General features: G+C 37.8%; 1 protein-coding gene across 4 annotated transcripts in view; it reads right to left on the reverse strand.

Annotated features, from left to right (window-relative positions):
- The window catches only part of VCL (vinculin), a 111,997-nt gene that overhangs the window by 40,658 nt on the left and 53,830 nt on the right, over window positions 1–17,509 (reverse strand). For all 4 annotated transcript variants that reach the window (XM_052639390.1, XM_052639388.1, XM_052639389.1 and 1 more), the window contains exons 3-4: window positions 2,383–2,533; window positions 2,094–2,202 (exon numbers count right to left, since the gene is read on the reverse strand). In XM_052639390.1, coding sequence (XP_052495350.1) covers window positions 2,094–2,202; window positions 2,383–2,533 — 260 coding nt within the window. The remainder of the gene's footprint in view (window positions 1–2,093; window positions 2,203–2,382; window positions 2,534–17,509) is intronic.

Here is a 17,509-nt window from a genome sequence, read left to right on the forward strand (position 1 = left end):
ATGAATTACTATGAAAGTCCAAACTGCCCACTTATTTAAACATACATACTATCAATGAACTCTATCATTTATAACATTGAATTTTGCTGAACAGTTCTAACTTAAGGCAAATGTATTCTTCTCATTAAAATTAATTTAATAAATATAAATCCTAAATGTGACATAATTTTCACACATCTGACATACATTTACAAATATGTTTAAACTGTTGAAATTAATAAATATATATTTGAAAAAAAAAAACAATTCACAAGTGGTGAGCGGGGGAATACCTTGCCTGGCTTCCATACCAGTTTTCATGTCATGTACCTGGCCACTGAGCCTATATGTGTAAGAACCTCATGTGAGCCTACTAGAGGCATGCCTCAAAGATACTGTAGATTCAGTTCCAAACCACTGCAACAAAGTGAACATCACAATCAAGTGAAGACATAGGAATGTTTGGGTTTCCCAGGGAATATAAAAGTTATATCTCCACTGCACTGTAGTCTATTAAGTGTGCAATAAGACTATTTAAAAACACAAAGTACATACCCTAATTTAAAAATACTTTATTGCTAAAACATGCCAACTATCATCTAAGCTTTCAACGAATCATGATCTTTTCAACAGTAACATCAAAGATCAGTGATCATAGGTCACCATAACTAATATAATAATAATGAAAAAATTTGAAGCGTTGTGAGAATTACCAAAATATGACACAGATACATGAAGTAGAAAAATGGCACCAAATGACTTGCCTGAGCTAGGGTTGCCATAAACCTTCAATTTGTAAGAACGCAGTATGTGTGAAACACAAGAAAGAGAAGCACAATAAAATGACGTGTGTCTGTACTGAGAATCTAGCAGCTGAAAAAAATCTTAGGAATTACAATAACATGTTTTGTTTTCATCTTTAAAATTTTCTCTACTTTCCAATTTGCCCAAAATAAGGAGGGGGGTCTCACTGTCATAATTAAAAACAAACAAAAATGTTATAAATGTAATTATGGTGATGACAGCATTTGAAACAATCTGGTATTTCAGAGTTAGCCTACTAGAAACTTTTGTTTACTTTGGTTATTATTCAAAGGTGCTATGTGAGTCTCTAATACTTTGATTTTTAAACTGCTCTTAGAATTTCTTAAGTAGTTTCACGGATTCTCACGGGTACCCAAAGGGAGATGGAAAGGTGGGGATACCCCTGCTTGATCCACACTGGCTCCATTTTTGTCTTTCATATGTTGAGATTTTGCACTAGATTTCATCTGAAGAAATAAGGTTTCTTCATAGTGCTAGGAACAAGTTTAAAGGGTACTTCTCTAAAGCCATTTCTCAGAGATCTTCAACGATAGCTCAGAGAAATTCTTAACTGCCGTTAAGTTTACAGAATGACTGCACTGGAACCTCCAGAAAATGCTATTAATTAAAAATCATTTTATGTAAGAAAAAAGAATTTTACAAAATATGTGATCCTTAATACTAACAAATTAAACATCTAATATGTCTTATCATTAGTCTCATTTATACTTTAAGGAGCCTCAAGTTCATGTTATGTAACACCAAAAGCTGGTACTGTTCATGTATTTTGAATATTTAATTCTCAGATGACTACACAATCAGAGATTTAGCTACAGAAGCTCTTCTCTCCTTCTAGGTCTGATTATATTATGCAGTCTTGGGCAAGGGCATGAATCCATAATAGCAGGCGAGCTAATTAGCAAGCTAAGAGGTCACAGAGAGCTCAGGCCAGCTGGCTGACAGTGAAGGAATGCCGTATAATGTGGAATGAAGAGGTCAGGATTCAGGGTGGCCTTAAGCATTGCAGTAATAGAAAAGTATTTCCTACATTCTCCAGCAACATTTGCAATGTCTAGTTCAGTTCATTAGACAGGGCCAGGATTTGCAGAAAGCAGATTCAGCTTTCAGAGACAATGATTTCTCTTCAGTAGAAGCACAGAGTCAGCTCCATCAAGAGAGCAGAGACAACTAAAAATCCAAAGCATCATTACCTACCTTCCACAAAAAAAGCAGGGAGGAGTGCCCCTTTCCTCCTGATCAACCAAGGACAATTCACAGAACATTTATTATAAAAGTAGCATATGACTAACCTGGTCCAAGATTCTTCGTGTAAGTGACCAAATCTTCCATAGTTTCTACCACCTCTGCCACTGTAAGATATTCCAAAATTCCTTTGCAAACTCTAATAATTTTACGAACCTGAAAATATATTTCAGAGTATTCAATCAATTGTGTTAACGATAAGTAGAAAACACAGTGATTCAGATGTGTAGCTAGTCAACGTTTTCTCATCCTAAACAATCCTCAATCTTCCATTATTATCTTTACGACTGGGCTTTTTGTCAGGAAGAGGTCTGCTTGGACATCGGGGTGCCTTACCTCAGCCTCGTCGAAGGTGAGGAGCAGGTCTGATGTGCCGGAGAGGATGCCTCTTGACCCATCAATTAGATAATCTCGAGCAGGCACTGAGTAAGGGTCTGACTGAAGCATCTGGGCTGCTTGGACAAGCTTGGTGCAAGCATTCTCCACCCTGTGGGGAGGAACATGGAGTTAACTCACTGGCAGAACCAAGGAGAGGAATATCACATGCAAATTCAATGGATGTAAATGGAGATGAATTCACCTTTTTTTCCTATATGGAAAATAGACAAGAGTTTACAGCTTTTAAAATGGGCAATTAAGGGCAGCATATTCATTCACTCACTGCATTAAGCCTTTGTTCTTCATTATTTCCTGACTACAAAACAGAATGAAAAGGAGTTCTGGACCTTTTACTTTAGGGGGCTATATCTCTGTAACTCCTTTGTTTCCTTACTACTCACCCTATACACACTGTCATTAAAAGACACTGACAACAGTTTCAGATTCAACATCTGGAAACAAAATACCAAAGCACTGTGCTAAATGAAAAAAATAATAACCAGACGAACCAAAGGAATAGGAGGAAACGCAAAGAAAAAGCATGAGGTAATGTACAAATTTTTCATTCATCTAGTCAAATGGATTTCTTTGACAAACTAGACTGTTTGAAAACAGCCCTATAAAACAGTGGTGTTCATTAAAATGTCACTGGCATTAATAACCAGAAATTAATAGTTTGATATAATTTAGTTTAATAGCATAGATGACCTGATCAGTGAAGTCAGGTGTCTTTTGGAGGTGGGAGATCATTTTAAAAAGGAACCCAAAATGCATAAAGCAAATATTCACCTTGATCCACCTGTACTACTAATATGTATTCATTCATTCAACTGTTCTTCTATACAGAGGTGAAAAGGACTTACCGGATCATTTCCTCTAATTCCATACTGAATAAACGCATTATGTTATCACAGAGTAACTTATAAACACATGCAATAAATTACTTTAAGTTAAAATATTTAGCCAAAATTACACATTCTTATTTGAAAACACAAAAAAATGTCCCACACAAATAAAAGCCCACTCCACAGGCAGTTCTGAGGATCAAAAAAATAATATAAAATTCCACAAGTACAAGGCAGTCTTGCACTGTTAATAAATAGAATTAAACCAACATATCAATTTCAATTACGTAAAAAGCACTGGGCTATGGACACTATAACTATGTATATAAAGATGCAAAAAACACTAACTCTCAAGAAACATACTCTGGTAAGTCACAAACATCAGAGCCATAAGGCAGCACATTATAAATATCAGCAAAGAGCAAGACCTCACTGACATGGCTTTTGATCAACAATCTTAGGTGATTGGTTACATTTAGTTAAAATTTTTAAGTTAAAATTAAAATTTAATTTGAAATTACATAATATATATATCTATACATATGACAAAAACATATACACATATATAAAACACTAAGGCATACAGTGAAAATTTTTCTTCCCTCCACTATCTCCTAGGCATTCAAATTCCATCTACTTGCAACCAATGTTACCCATTTCCTCTGCATTCTTCAATAAAAAAGATATTTTATGCACAAAGAAACAAAAACACAGACTTCCATTTTTTTAATATAAATAGGATCACACTATGCATACTCTCTGCATTCTGATTTTTTCACTTAATTTAACTTGGAGATGTTCTAATAGAAGTATCCAAAGAACCTCCCTATTCTTTTACACAGCTCCGTAAGTCCATAATTTACTAGACTGCTGCAATGAACCACCTTGAATAAACATCTTTTCTGTTGTTTGTGCTGTGCAGCTTCCAAAATGTTAGTCTCCTGACCAGGGATTAAATTTGGGCTCAGAAAAAGAAATGCAAAAAAGCAAAATGGCTGTCTGAGGAGGCCTTACAAATAGCTGTGAAAAGAAGAGAAGTGAAAAGCAAAGGAGAAAAGGAAAGATATACCCATTTGAATGCAGAGCTCCAAAGAATAGCAAGGAGATATAAGAAAGCCTTCCTCAGTGATCAATGCAAAGAAATAGAGGAAAACAATAGAATGAGAAAGACTAGAGATCTCTTCAAGAAAATTAGAGATATCAAGGGAACATTTCATGCAAAGATAGGCTCAATAAAGGACAAAAATGGTATGGACCTAACAGAAGCAGAAGATTTAGAAGAGGTGGCAAGAATACACAGAAGAACTGTACAAAAAAAGATCTTCATGACCGAGATAATCACGATGGTATGATCACTCACACTCACCTAGAGCCAGACATCCTGGAATATGAAGTCAAGTGGGCCTTAAAAGCATCACTATGAACAAAGCTACTGGAGGTGATGGAATTCCAGTTGAGCTATTTCAAATCCTAAAAAATGATGCTGTGAAAGTGCTGCACTCAATACGTCAGCAAATTTGGAAAACTAAGAAGTGGCCACAGGACTGGAAAAGGTCAGTTTTCATTCCAATCCCTAAGAAAGGCAATGCCAAAGAATACTACTGCACAATTGCACTCATCTCACATGCTAGTAAAGTAATGCTGAAAATTATCCAAGCCAGGCTTCAGCAATACGTGAACCATGAACTTCCAGATGTTCAAGCTGGTTTTAGAAAAGGCAGAGGACCCAGAGATCAAATGGCCAACATCTGCTGGATCATCGAAAAAGCAAGAGAGTTCCAGAAAACATCTATTTCTGCTTGATTGACTATGCCAATGCCTTTGACTGTGTGGATCACAATAAACTGTGGAAAATTCTGAAGGAGATAGGAATACCAGACCATATGACCTGCCTCTTGAGAAATCTGTATACAGGTCAGGAAGCAACTGTTAGAACTGGACATGGAACAACACACTGGTTCCAAATAGGAAAAGGAGTACGTCAAGGCTGCATATTGTCACCCTGCTTGTTTAACTTATATGCAGAGTGCATCATGAGAAATGCTGGGCTGGAAGAAACACAAGCTGGAATCAAGATTGCCGGGAGAAATATCAATAACCTCAGATATGCAGATGACACCACCCTTATGGCAGAAAGTGAAGAACTAAAGAGCCTCTTGATGAAAGTGAAAGAGCAGAGTGAAAAGGTTGGCTTAAAGCTCAACATTCAGAAAATGAAGATCATGGCATCAGTCCCATCACTTCATGGCAAATAGATGGGGAAACAGTGTCTGACTTTATTTTTCTGGGCTGCAAAATCACTGCAGATGGTGACTGCAGCCATGAAATTAAAAGATGCTTACTCCTTGGAAGGAAAGTTATGACCAACCTAGACAGCATATTAAAAAGCAGAGACATTACTTTGTCAACAAAGGTCCATCTAGTCAAAGCTATGGTTTTTCCAGTAGTCATTTATGGATGTTAAGAGTTGGACTATAAAGAAAGCTGAGTGCTTTTGAACTGTGCTGTTGGAGAAGGCTGTTGAGAGTCCCTTGGACTGCAAGGAGATCCAACCAGTCCATCCTAAAGGAGATCAGTCCTGAGTGTTCACTGGAAGGACTGATGTTGAAGCTGAAACTCCAATACTTTGGCCACCTGATGTGAAGAGCTGACTCATTTCAAAAGACCCTGATGCTGGGAAAGATTGAGGGCAGGAGGAGAAGGGGACAACAGAGGATTAGATGGTCGGATGGCATCACTGACTCAATGGACATGGATTTGGGTAGACTCCGGGAGTTGGAGTTGGCCTCCTCCTCCTCCGGGAGGCCTGGTGTGCTGTGGTTCGTAGGGTTGCAAAGAGTCGGACGCAACTGAGCAACTGAACTGAACTGAATGAAAACCAAGTACTAACTCACTGGATCACTAGGGATTTCCCAATAAATATCATTTTTAAATGTATATATCTGTAGGACACTATCTAGAAATTGAACTGCTGAGTCATAGGTGTGGCTGCTGCTGCTGCTAAGTTGCTTCAGTCGTGTCTGACTCTGTGTGACCCCATAGACGGCAGCCCACCAGGCTCCCCCATCCCTGGGATTCTCCAGGCAAGAACACTGGAGTGGGCTGCCATTTCCTTCTCCCATAGGTGTGGACATTAATAGTTTTGACAAACATTGCTATATTGCCATCCACAGAAATTATCAGTTTACATTTCCACCACAATGGATAAGAGTACCTGCTTCCTCAGAGTTTCAACAACTCAATGTATAATCAAACTTAGGCATCTTCACCAATATGACAGACCAAAACTGATAAATCTCAAGAGTTTGAGATGATACTCATATAACATACAATTAGTATTTTTAAAGGGTATAATTTTCTATGTGCTTGAAAAGAATAAGTTTGCTCTTAATTTTTAGGTAAATTATTTTATATATTCATTAACTTAAGCTTGGTAACTGTGCTGTTCATATCTTTTATATGTTTGCTGATACTTTTTTGGTCTGTTTTATATATCAATTACTGAGTGATAAAAAATCCCACCAGAACAACAGATTTGTCCATATCCCCTTGCAGCTCTGTTTTTGTTTTACTGAAGCTAACTTATTAGGTACATATAAATTTGTAATTATTATATCTTTCTTATAATTTGAATCTAAAAATCATTAGGTGACACCTCTCTGTATCTCCAATAATGTTTTTTGCTGGTTTATTGTAAACCAGCTTGCTCTGACTATTGTATTTGATTGGATATAACTTTAACTCTCTGTTTCTTTATATTTTCAGATCAAAGGTGGCTCAGTGGTAAAAAATCCATCTGCCAATGCAGGAGACGCAGGAGACTTGGGTTTGATTCCCAGGTCAGGAAGATTTTCCCTGGAGGAGGAAATGGCAACCCACTCCAGTATTCTTGCCTGGAAAATTCCATGGTCAGAGGAGTCTCATGGGGTACAGCCCAAGGGTTGCAAGGAGTCAGACACGACTGAGCACATACACACACATCCTTGTATTTTACATGTGTCTTTATGAGTCTGCTAGTGACAAAATGTATTCATTTTGGTTTGTTTGAAAATGCCTACTTTGTCTTCATTCTTCAAAGACTACTTCAGTAGTACAGAATTCTGATTGATCATTATTTTTATCAACACGTTGAAGGTATCATCTCACTATGATCTGAAAACCGAACCAAAAAGAGATGTAATAGAAGTAGAGGTTGGAGTGACATGCGGCTATAAGCCAAGGAATTCGGACAGTGTCGCGGCTGGAAAAGGCAAGGAAATGAATCCTTTCCTTAAATCTCCAGAAGGAACCAACTCTGCTAACCTATTTTGGACTTTAGACCTCCAGAACTGGAAAATAAAGCATTTGTATTGTGCTTGTTGTGAGAGTAATAGGACACTGGCATCCAACTGAAATTCACTAGGCATATAAAAACACACGAAAATACTACCTGTTATGAACAGAAAAGATAATCATTCAAAACCAACCCAGAAATGACACAGACGACAGAATTAGTAGACAAGAAGGTTAAAACAGTTACTATGTGTTTCATATGCTCAAAAGCTAAAAGAAAGACTGAGTAGATAAATGAAAATTATATTTAAAAAAATACTCAGATCAACTAGAGACGTGTCTGAGATACAAAACTACACTGGATAGATTACTATTAGATAAGATATAGCACGAAGATTTTTTTTTTCTTTTTTCTGTTTTGCACGAAGATTATTGAAACTAAAGTCATAGCAATGAAAATTATTTAAAATAGGAGAAAACAAAACTTAAAAGAAAATGAGCAGAGCATCTATGAGTTGTGGCATAATTCCAAGCAGCCTGTATGTCTGTAACTGAAGTCCCCAAAGGAGAGAAAAAGGGACAGGGGAAAAAACTGAAGAAAAAATAGCTATAAATTTTTCAAATTTAATGAAAAGAATAAAGCACAAGGTTCAAAAAGCTTCATTAACCCCAAGCACAAAAATCATCAAAGGACTCACAACAAGCTACATCATAAGAAATTGCTTAAAACCAATAATGAAGAGAAAATATTAAAAGCAGCCAGAGAAAAATGAGACACTTTATATTACAGAGAAACAAAGATAAGAATAACAACAGACTTCTCATTGGAAACAATACAAGCCAGAGAAGACTGGAGCAAAGCACTGAAAGCACTTTGGGTGGATACAAAGAAAATATTTCAAAAATTAGGGCAAAATAAAGACTTTTCCAGCTATGCAAAAGTTAAAAGAATTCATTACCCAGCAGACATGAACTATAAAAAAAGTTAAAGGAAGTCCTTCAGGAAGAAAATTATACCAGATAGAAGTTTGGATTTACAGAAATAAAGGAAGAGCACAAAACGGTAACTATGTGCATAAATATAAAAGCACATTTTTTTCTTATTTTTAAATCTTTAAAAGATAATTGACTGGCTAAAGCAAGAACTTTTTAAGATACAAAGTTCAAAAAAAGTAAATCTGATTTGGCTGACTAGTTAGAAAATGAGGACTAGTTTCGCCAATATTGTGGCAAATGTTTTCCACAAATTAAATTAACATGGAAACATTTGAGATGTGTACAAAATACATAATATGGCAGAAAATACATGTTTTGCAACTAAACTTATGATTTTAAATATTTAAATTTAAAGTAATTAAATATTTAATTAAATAAATATTTAAATTTGGAATATTCAAGGTATTCACAAGTATTCAAAGTATCTCAAAAGTCCTTTAGGAATACTCAGGCTTCCTCTATGGCTCAGCTGGTAAAGAATCTGCCTGCAGTGCAGGAGACCTGGGTTAGATCCCTGGGTTGGGAAGATTCCTTGGAGAAGGAAAAGGCTACCCACTCCAGTATTCTGGCCTGGAGAATTCCATGGACTCTATAGTCCATGGGGTCGCAGAATTAGACACGACTGAGCGACTTTCACTTTAGGAATAGTCAGATGCTTACTAAAGACCACTAGTTGAAGAGCACTGTCCATCTGCTTCAAGGTTTGTTTGTTTGTTTTTTTAATAGCCATTCCTTCTAGCTGAAACGCCTCTTTCTCTCTCCCCTCTTTTGCTTGACTAACCCCTATTTATTCTCTTAGGTGCTGCTTTTTTTTTTTTTTTTTTTTGAGTTTTCAAAACTTTTATTTTATGTACAAAGAGCTAGTATTGTTTCTGCATATGGTACATGTGCTGGATGATCCATTAAAGGGAGTTCATTTAGGCCAAGTTAATGAAGCTCATGTCCTTCAAGTACTGGCTGAAGATCTTACGTTTGTATTTCCAGATCAGACCCCGCTGGTTTGATTAGGCCAGCAAGAGCGAAAACCCTGGCCAAATTTTCTCGAATGGTTCCAGTAGAGCTGCTGGTGACCCACACTGCTTTCTCGGTGGCAACAAAGCAAAAGGAACAAGAGAGCACACACATGTGCTCTTCAAAATTTGAGGACACAGTTTACCCAGAAGGCAGTGTTGACAAATGACTAGATGCTGCTTTTAAACAACTCTTCCTTCAGAAAACCTACACAAATCTATAAGTGTCTCTCTTATATGTTCACGAGACAAACCCTCCTGGCTTTGTTTTTCCTATCTCCCAGAAGAGTATAAGTTCAGCAAGATCAAGGACCTTATCTTTCCTGTATTCACAGGGTACAATCCCTGACACATAAGAAATATTCAGTAAATACTCAATAAACACTTGTTGAATGAAAGAATGCATTTTTTTCAAGTACAGGATATCATGAAATCATCTGGCCATCAAAATCATTAACTTTAAAAGGTCACAAACGTAGTTCTAGGTTAACATGAACCTTGATGAAATTATAGCCAACATAAACACCACAGAAGGCAACTACTGCACCACATCTATTTGAAAAGATAGTTTCTGCACAAGTGTTCCAAATTTGGAAAAAGCAAAAAATAAATGAAAGGAATAACCATCATGGAGAAAGGAAACAGGAGAAAGAAAAGCTGAAATGGAAAAGCTTTACAGGAATCAATTTGATTCTCCACTAATGGTTCCCTTGTGTGGTAAAATGATAGGGCCAAAACAGACACCGCATCCTTTCCTTTTACCTACAATAAGACATCTGATCTATACATTAAAATTTAATGAGATTCATAAAGCCAAACAAATCCCACCATGACTAACCAGTAGGCAGAAACAGGAAGGAGTCTGTCTTGTCTGTGGAAAGTGAGACTTTTTTCAACCTGCCTGGCTTCTTAAAGTGATCTGCTTTTTAATACAAATCTTTTTTAAAAAACATGTTAGAGAATGACAGCAGGGATAAAGTCTATTTCTTATAAAATTAAAAAAAATAAATCTTGACTATATATTAATCACAATGAGTTAGCTACTTTAAATCAATCCGCTAACACATTTTAAGGTTTCTCTCTGCCTTTGAGTCTTCAATCTAAATTAGTAGAAAGCTCTTCTGCTTTAGATCAATGAACCAATGACAGCCTCACAGGACCCACTCATAACCCTCAAGTCCATTCTTCATCAAATTACTACATGATATAATACCATATCATTTAAGAGATGGAAAGGTTCCAAACTATTCAGTTCCATGTGATTTCAGTTATCACTAATCAAGATGTTTTAACTTATGATGAATTTTTTTATTTAAGAAAAATAAGAGAAAAACAGATTTAGAGATTATAAAGACTCAATGCCACAAGACTTTTTTTTTGGTATTTTTATTTTTAATTTTTTTTAATATAAATTTATTTATTTTAATTGGAGGTTAATTACTTTACAATATTGTATTGGTTTTGCCATACATCAACATGTATCTGCCACAAGTACACACGTGTTCCCCATCCTGAACCCCCTTCCCTCCTCCCTCCCCGTACCATCCCTCTGGGTCGTCTCAGTGCACCAGCCCCAAGCATCCAGTATCATGCATGCTGGACTGGTGATTCATTTCATATATGATATTATACATGTTTCAATGCCATTCTCCCAAATCATCCCACCCTCTCCCTCTCCCACAGAGTCCAAAAGACTGTTCTATATATCTGTGTCTCTTTTGCTGTCTCGCATACAGGGTTCTCGTTACCATCTTTCTAAATTTCATATATATGAGTTAGTATACTGTATTGGTGTTTTTCTTTCTGGCTTACTTCACTCTGTATAATAGGTTCCAGTTTCATCCACCTCATTAGAACTGATTCAAATGTATTCTTTTTAATGGCTGAGTAATACTCCATTGTGTATATGTACCACAGCTTTCTTATCCATTCATCTGCTGATGGACATCTAGGTTGCTTCCATGTCCTGGCTATTATAAACAGTGCTGTGATGAACACTGGGGTACACATGTCTCTTTCCAAAAGTCTACAAGCAATAAATGCTGGAGAGGGTGTGGAGAAAAGGGAACCCTCTTACACTGTTGGTGGGAATGCAAACTAGTACAGCCACTATGGAGAACAGTGTGGAGAATCCTTAAAAAACTGGAAATAGAACTGCCTTATGACCCAGCAACCTCTCTGCTGGGCATACACACGGAGAAAACCAGAATTGAAAGAGTCACAAGACATTTTTAAAGATTCTTCTAGACTGCACCCAGAAGTGAGTTCAGGTCAATTCAGTGGCTCAGTCGTGTCCAACTCTTTGAGACCCCATGGACTGCAGCATGCCAGGCCTCTCTGTCCATCACCAACTCCCAGAGTTTACTCAAACTTATGTCCATTGAGTCTGTGATGCCATCCAACCATCTCATCCTCAGTCATCCCTTTCTCCTCAAGCCTTCAATCCTTCCCACAATCAGGATCTTTTCAAGTGAGTCAGTTTTTTTGCATCAGGTGGCCAAATTATTGGAGTTTCAGCTTCAGCATCAGTCCTTCCAATGAATATTTAGGATTGATCTCCTTTAGAATGGACTGGTTGGATCTCCTTGCTGTCCAAGGGACTCTCAAGAATCTTCTCCAACACCACAGTTCAAAAGCATCAGTTCTTCAGCAGTCAGCTTTCTTTATAGTCCAACTCTCACATCCATACATGACTACTGGAAAAACCATAGCTTTGACTAGATGGACCTTTGTTGGCAAAGTAATGTCTCTGTTTTTAATATGCTGTCTAGGTTGGTCATAACTTTTCTTCCAAGGAGCAAGTATCTTTTAATTTTAAGGCTGCAGTCACCATGTGCAGTGATTTTGGAGCCTAAAAAAATAAAGTCTGTCACTGTTTCCACTGTTTTCCTATCTATTTGCCATGAAGTGATGGGACCAGATGCCATGATCTTCATTTTCTGAATGTTGAGCTTTAAGCAAACTTTTTCACTCTCCTCTTTCACTTTCATCAAGAGGCTCTTTAGTTCTTCTTCACTTTCTGCCATAAGGGTGGTGTCATCTGCATATCTGAGGTTATTGATATTTCTCCCAGCAATCTTGATTCCAGCTTGTGCTTCATCCAGCCCGGCATTTCACATGATGTACTCTGCATATAAGACAAATAAGCAGCATGACAATATAAAGCCTTGACGTACTCCTTTCCAGATTTGGAACCAGTCTGTTGTTGCACGTCCAGTTCTAACTGTTGTTTCTTGACCTGCATACAAGTTTCTCAGGAGGCAGGTCAGGTGGTCTGGTATTCCCATCTCTTGAAGAATTTTTGACAGTTTGTTGTGATCCACACAGTCAAAGGCTTTGACATAGTCAATAAAGCAGAAATAGATGTTTTTCTGAAACTCTCTTGCTTTTTCAATGATCCAGTGGATGTTGGCAATTTGACTTCTGGTTCCTCTTCCTTTTCTAAATCCAACTTGAACATCTGAAAGTTCACAGTTCATGTACTGTTGAAGCCTGGTTTGGAGAATTTTGAGCATTACTTTGCTAGCATGTGAGATGAGTGCAACTGGGTGGTAGTTTGAGCATTCTTTGCCATTGCCTTTCTTAGGGATTGGAATGAAGACTGAACTTTTCCAGTTCTGTGGCCACTGCTGAGTTTTCCAAATGTGCTGGCATATTGAGTGCAGTACTTTCACAGCATCATCAAAGAAGTGAGTTACTAATCTTAAATTCCTTTAGTTTAATTCTTTCATATATTAGTTCATCTAACAGACTGAGGACCTACTACATGCTACATGAGCCCTAGAACTAGATTGGAAGGAAGGTGTGCTACACAGCTTGCAGAATCTTAGTTTCCCAACCAGGGACTGAACCCGGGCCCATAGCATTGAAAGCATTAAGTCCTAACCACTAGACTGCTAGGGAACTCCCTAGACTTTTTTTTTTTTTAAGTCCCTATTTTTAAGGGGTTACCACCTTGGTAAGACGAGGCATATAAATAAACAAATAAGAATGAGTATTTAGAAGTATGCCCAGCACATGCTGAGGGGATACAAAAGTAGAAGTAGTCTTCTTTCTTAACTGAGAGATGATAAGAGTTGTGATAGAAAAGTGCTCTTGCCCTCAGAAGCTCAGTACTGCTTATAATGACAGGTCTAGTAGCATCTCTTTGAGTTGTTTTTCCAATGGAGTAATATTCTCCCCATCTCCTTCTCTCCCTCCCTGTGTTTCTTTCTCTCTGTGTGTGTCTCTCTCTCACTCTCTCACAGGGACACAGTCAAGTGTCCTTTCTGTGAACAATAATAAACATTTGCAGTAGACCTGCTTTGACAAGGGAAGGGCAGTTAACTACTACAAAGGACAGGTAAATCCCTCACCCTGAAGCTACATAATCTCAATCTACTCTGTCAAAATCAATTATCATATCCCAGCTCACTGATTTAAATGAAGAAGGGAGAGAAAGAGAGCTGGAAAAAATAATACAAACACGCCCTGGAGATACCGAGGGTTTGGTTCTAAACCACCAAAATAAAGCAAATATCACAATAAGGTGAGACACACAAATGTTTTGCTTTTCCAGCACATATAAAAGTTATGTTTATACTCTATTGTAGTCTATTAAGTATGCAATAGCATGATTCCCAGAAGAAAAACTACATACTTTAATTTTAAAATACTTTATCACTTAAAAAAAAATGCTAACCACCATCTGACAATGCAGGGTTCCCATAAACCTTTGTGAAAAACACAGTATCTGCAAAGCATAATGAAGTTAAATGCAATAAAACAAGGCATGCCTCCCTAAAGGAGAGAGTCTTATGGGCCTATTTAGACATATATTGCTCCATAACTTTAAACCAGAAAGCTCTCTAAAACACTCAGCAAGTTAAACTTTCACCCTACCCCTAAAACACATGTTGAGGGGTGGTGGAAACTATCCCATATCAAACTCACTATTTGAATAAAACCTAACCTTAGACAGTACAGTCACTTAGGTTATAAACACTATTACAAAAAATGTGTTCTGTTTGCTAAAGACTGCAGTGCTGTGGAGGAGAACACCTGAAAATATGATTTCATGCAAGTCGGATTAGCCTGGAGCACATCCAAGGAAGCAGGTCTTTACATCTTGGGACCTGTCCTCTGAAGGGAGAGAGAGCTGGTCAGATCACAAGCATATCCGATCAGTCGAAGCACAGACAACACTTGGTAGATGGGAAGGAAACAGGTGGGAGGAAGAAAGAACACAATCTGCTGGTGGATGAGGTTTCTGCCACGGTAGCCATGGCACCCAACATGACCATTTCCAACCAGGCTGACCCTGGCATGATGACCTCACAGGCAAAATCGACTGGCCAGGCTATTCCTGCTGTCTTCTTAATGCATGTTCAGACCTCCCCTCCCTTCTTATCTGGGCAGGGTCTCTCGGATATCATGAAAGGGCCAGATCACTTCCAAGTTTGAGAAACCCATCATATATAAAAATAAAGAAATGCCAAAACAAGGTTATAAACACAGTAGAATATTCAAGTCTTTACACTGAGTAATTTTAATTGCATGATAAAGATTTTCTTTTAAGACTGCCTTTTTTTCTCTGGGACTATATACATGGTATCATTTGAAGAAAATATTGAAGTCCAGGCCCTTCACAAATATAAGGCCTGGGTGAGAGGCCAGGGGGTTGAGGGTAAGGGGTAAGCACTCAATACCCTCTGCTTTCCTAAATTTAGAACCTAACCCAAGATCGGTAAAAATGACTGCTGATGCCTCAAAGATTCTCCCTTTCCTAGGTATTCAAGCATTTAAACTGTTAACCTGATGAATGAGCTCTGATGAAATTCCAGGCATAAGCAACGAGAGTGCAGTCTTTCTAGTACCCCTCAAACAGGAAGTATGGCCTCTAATCAACCCATTGTATCTTCATCTCTTTTGTGCATATACATAATATTTTTAAGAAATGATAATAATATAGAGAGAGATTTCAAAAGACTCATGGAGTATGTGAAAATATTCTTTTATATACTCGCCATTTGGCACAAATTTTACTTTAAAATAGCAAAAGCTAGGCTCATTCTGTGGCAACCCAGGACAAACCAATATGCTTTGCTCCTGGCATTGCCATTCTGAGAAAGGTCAGGGAGCCTTAGCCATTAGTCATCCAGAAACCTGAGTGAAGGCCACAAGCAGTTACAGTTTTTAGGAGGGAGTCAGGAACACTGAGTACAATGATAAACTCTAATCTAGCTCAAGTAGCAAATGCCCAGCATCAACTGACCCATGTGTACACTGAATGGTAACACACTGTTCCAACCCTGGGCTCCTAGATTTAAAGATCCTACAGGGTTTATCCACAAATCATTCCTTTCCTGACCTAATTCAGTGACAGTAATTTTGACTAAAATTAAAAACCACAATGAGTCATGAGTCATACTGAAAAAATTCAAAACCCTTTAAGGGCAACACCAAACTGTTTTTGCTAGAACATGTACATTGAGATAACAGAGCTAAAACACACATAAACATCAAAGGCTCACTAATTTCTTTTATTTCATATGATATTAGAAGGCTATGCAACCAGTTTCAACTTCCCCTTCAAACAAAACCAAAGCCCAGACATAACTGACAGAGAAGCAGCATGGAGGGGATGGGAAGGTCTGAAGTGTCACTGCTGCCCAAGTCACATCCTCCTCAAGTCTCGGTGGCAGGTTATTTGAAAGACAGTATGAGTCACAACCGTATACTTTAAAGCCTGAATGACTAGTCCTAGTCTTTCTCCCCACCTTCTTCCACCTCCTGTTCAAATCTAGCATCTGTGAAGGAAGAAGAGATTCAGAGCCTGCAAGGTTCAATCAAGAATGCTGCTATTTACAGGTCCATCAGTTCCACTGGTCTTTCTTCCATCTCATGCTAGGGTTACGGCACAGATAAACACAGAAACAAGTGTGTCTTACAGATGCTGCTGCTGCTGCTAAGTCACTTCAGTCATGTCCAACTCTGTGTGACCCCATAGACAGCAGCCCACCAGGCTCCCCCGTCCCTGGGATTCTCCAGGCAAGAACACTGGAGTGGGTTGCCATTTCCTTCTCCAATGCGTGAAAGTGAAGTCACTCAGTCGTGTCCGACACTTTGCAATCCCATGGACTGCAGCCTACCAGGCTCCTCCGTCGATGGGATTTTCCAAGCAAGAGTACTGGAGTGGGGTGCCATCGCCTTCTCCGTTACAGATACTAGTAGTTTTCAAATAGTAGTTTTCAAACGTATGTTGATGTTGTCATGATAAATAAAATCAAAATCTACTTTAAAACATTATAAATTCATTGTAACCTTTATTCTTATACATTCTTAATTAACTAGTAATAGTTTACCATTATTACTTGAAGGTCTTATGCTGAAAAAAAGTCAACAGTCACTATTCTACAGCAGAATGTAATGACTGCTGATGTAATTACACAGCAGAGGTGTTAATACCTAAAAACAAATGAAGTGGAATAGACACAATAAGAGATTCCTAGGTGGTTCAGCGGTAAAGAACCAGCCTGCTAATGCAGGATAATCCAGTGGGTTCAATCCCTGGATTGAGAAGATCCCTTTGAGGAGGAAATGGCAATCCACTCCAGTATTCTTGCTGGGATAATCCCGTGGACAGAGAAGCGTGGCAGTTTACAGTCCATGGGGTTGCAAACAGCCAGACATAACTGAGCACAGATACATAAGAAAATATTTTTAAGAAAACTGACAAAATCTAAGATGTGGTTTAAAAAAGAAAAAAAGAACAAAATCTGGAAATAAGTCAATAGTAGGCTTAACATCAAGCAACAGTCATTCTTAAGAAAGGCAAGTAACAAAATAATGAACATAATTTAGGACCCAGAGAATCATTAAGCTTATAACAACTAAATAATACTGCTTTGAAACATGTAAAGTCAAAATTGACAATTATGAGGAAAACTGACAAATCTACAATTATTGTAGATTTCAACAGAC

This window comes from Budorcas taxicolor, chromosome 5 (assembly GCF_023091745.1).
Source record: "Budorcas taxicolor isolate Tak-1 chromosome 5, Takin1.1, whole genome shotgun sequence".
In the NCBI taxonomy this organism is placed as follows: domain Eukaryota; kingdom Metazoa; phylum Chordata; class Mammalia; order Artiodactyla; family Bovidae; genus Budorcas; species Budorcas taxicolor.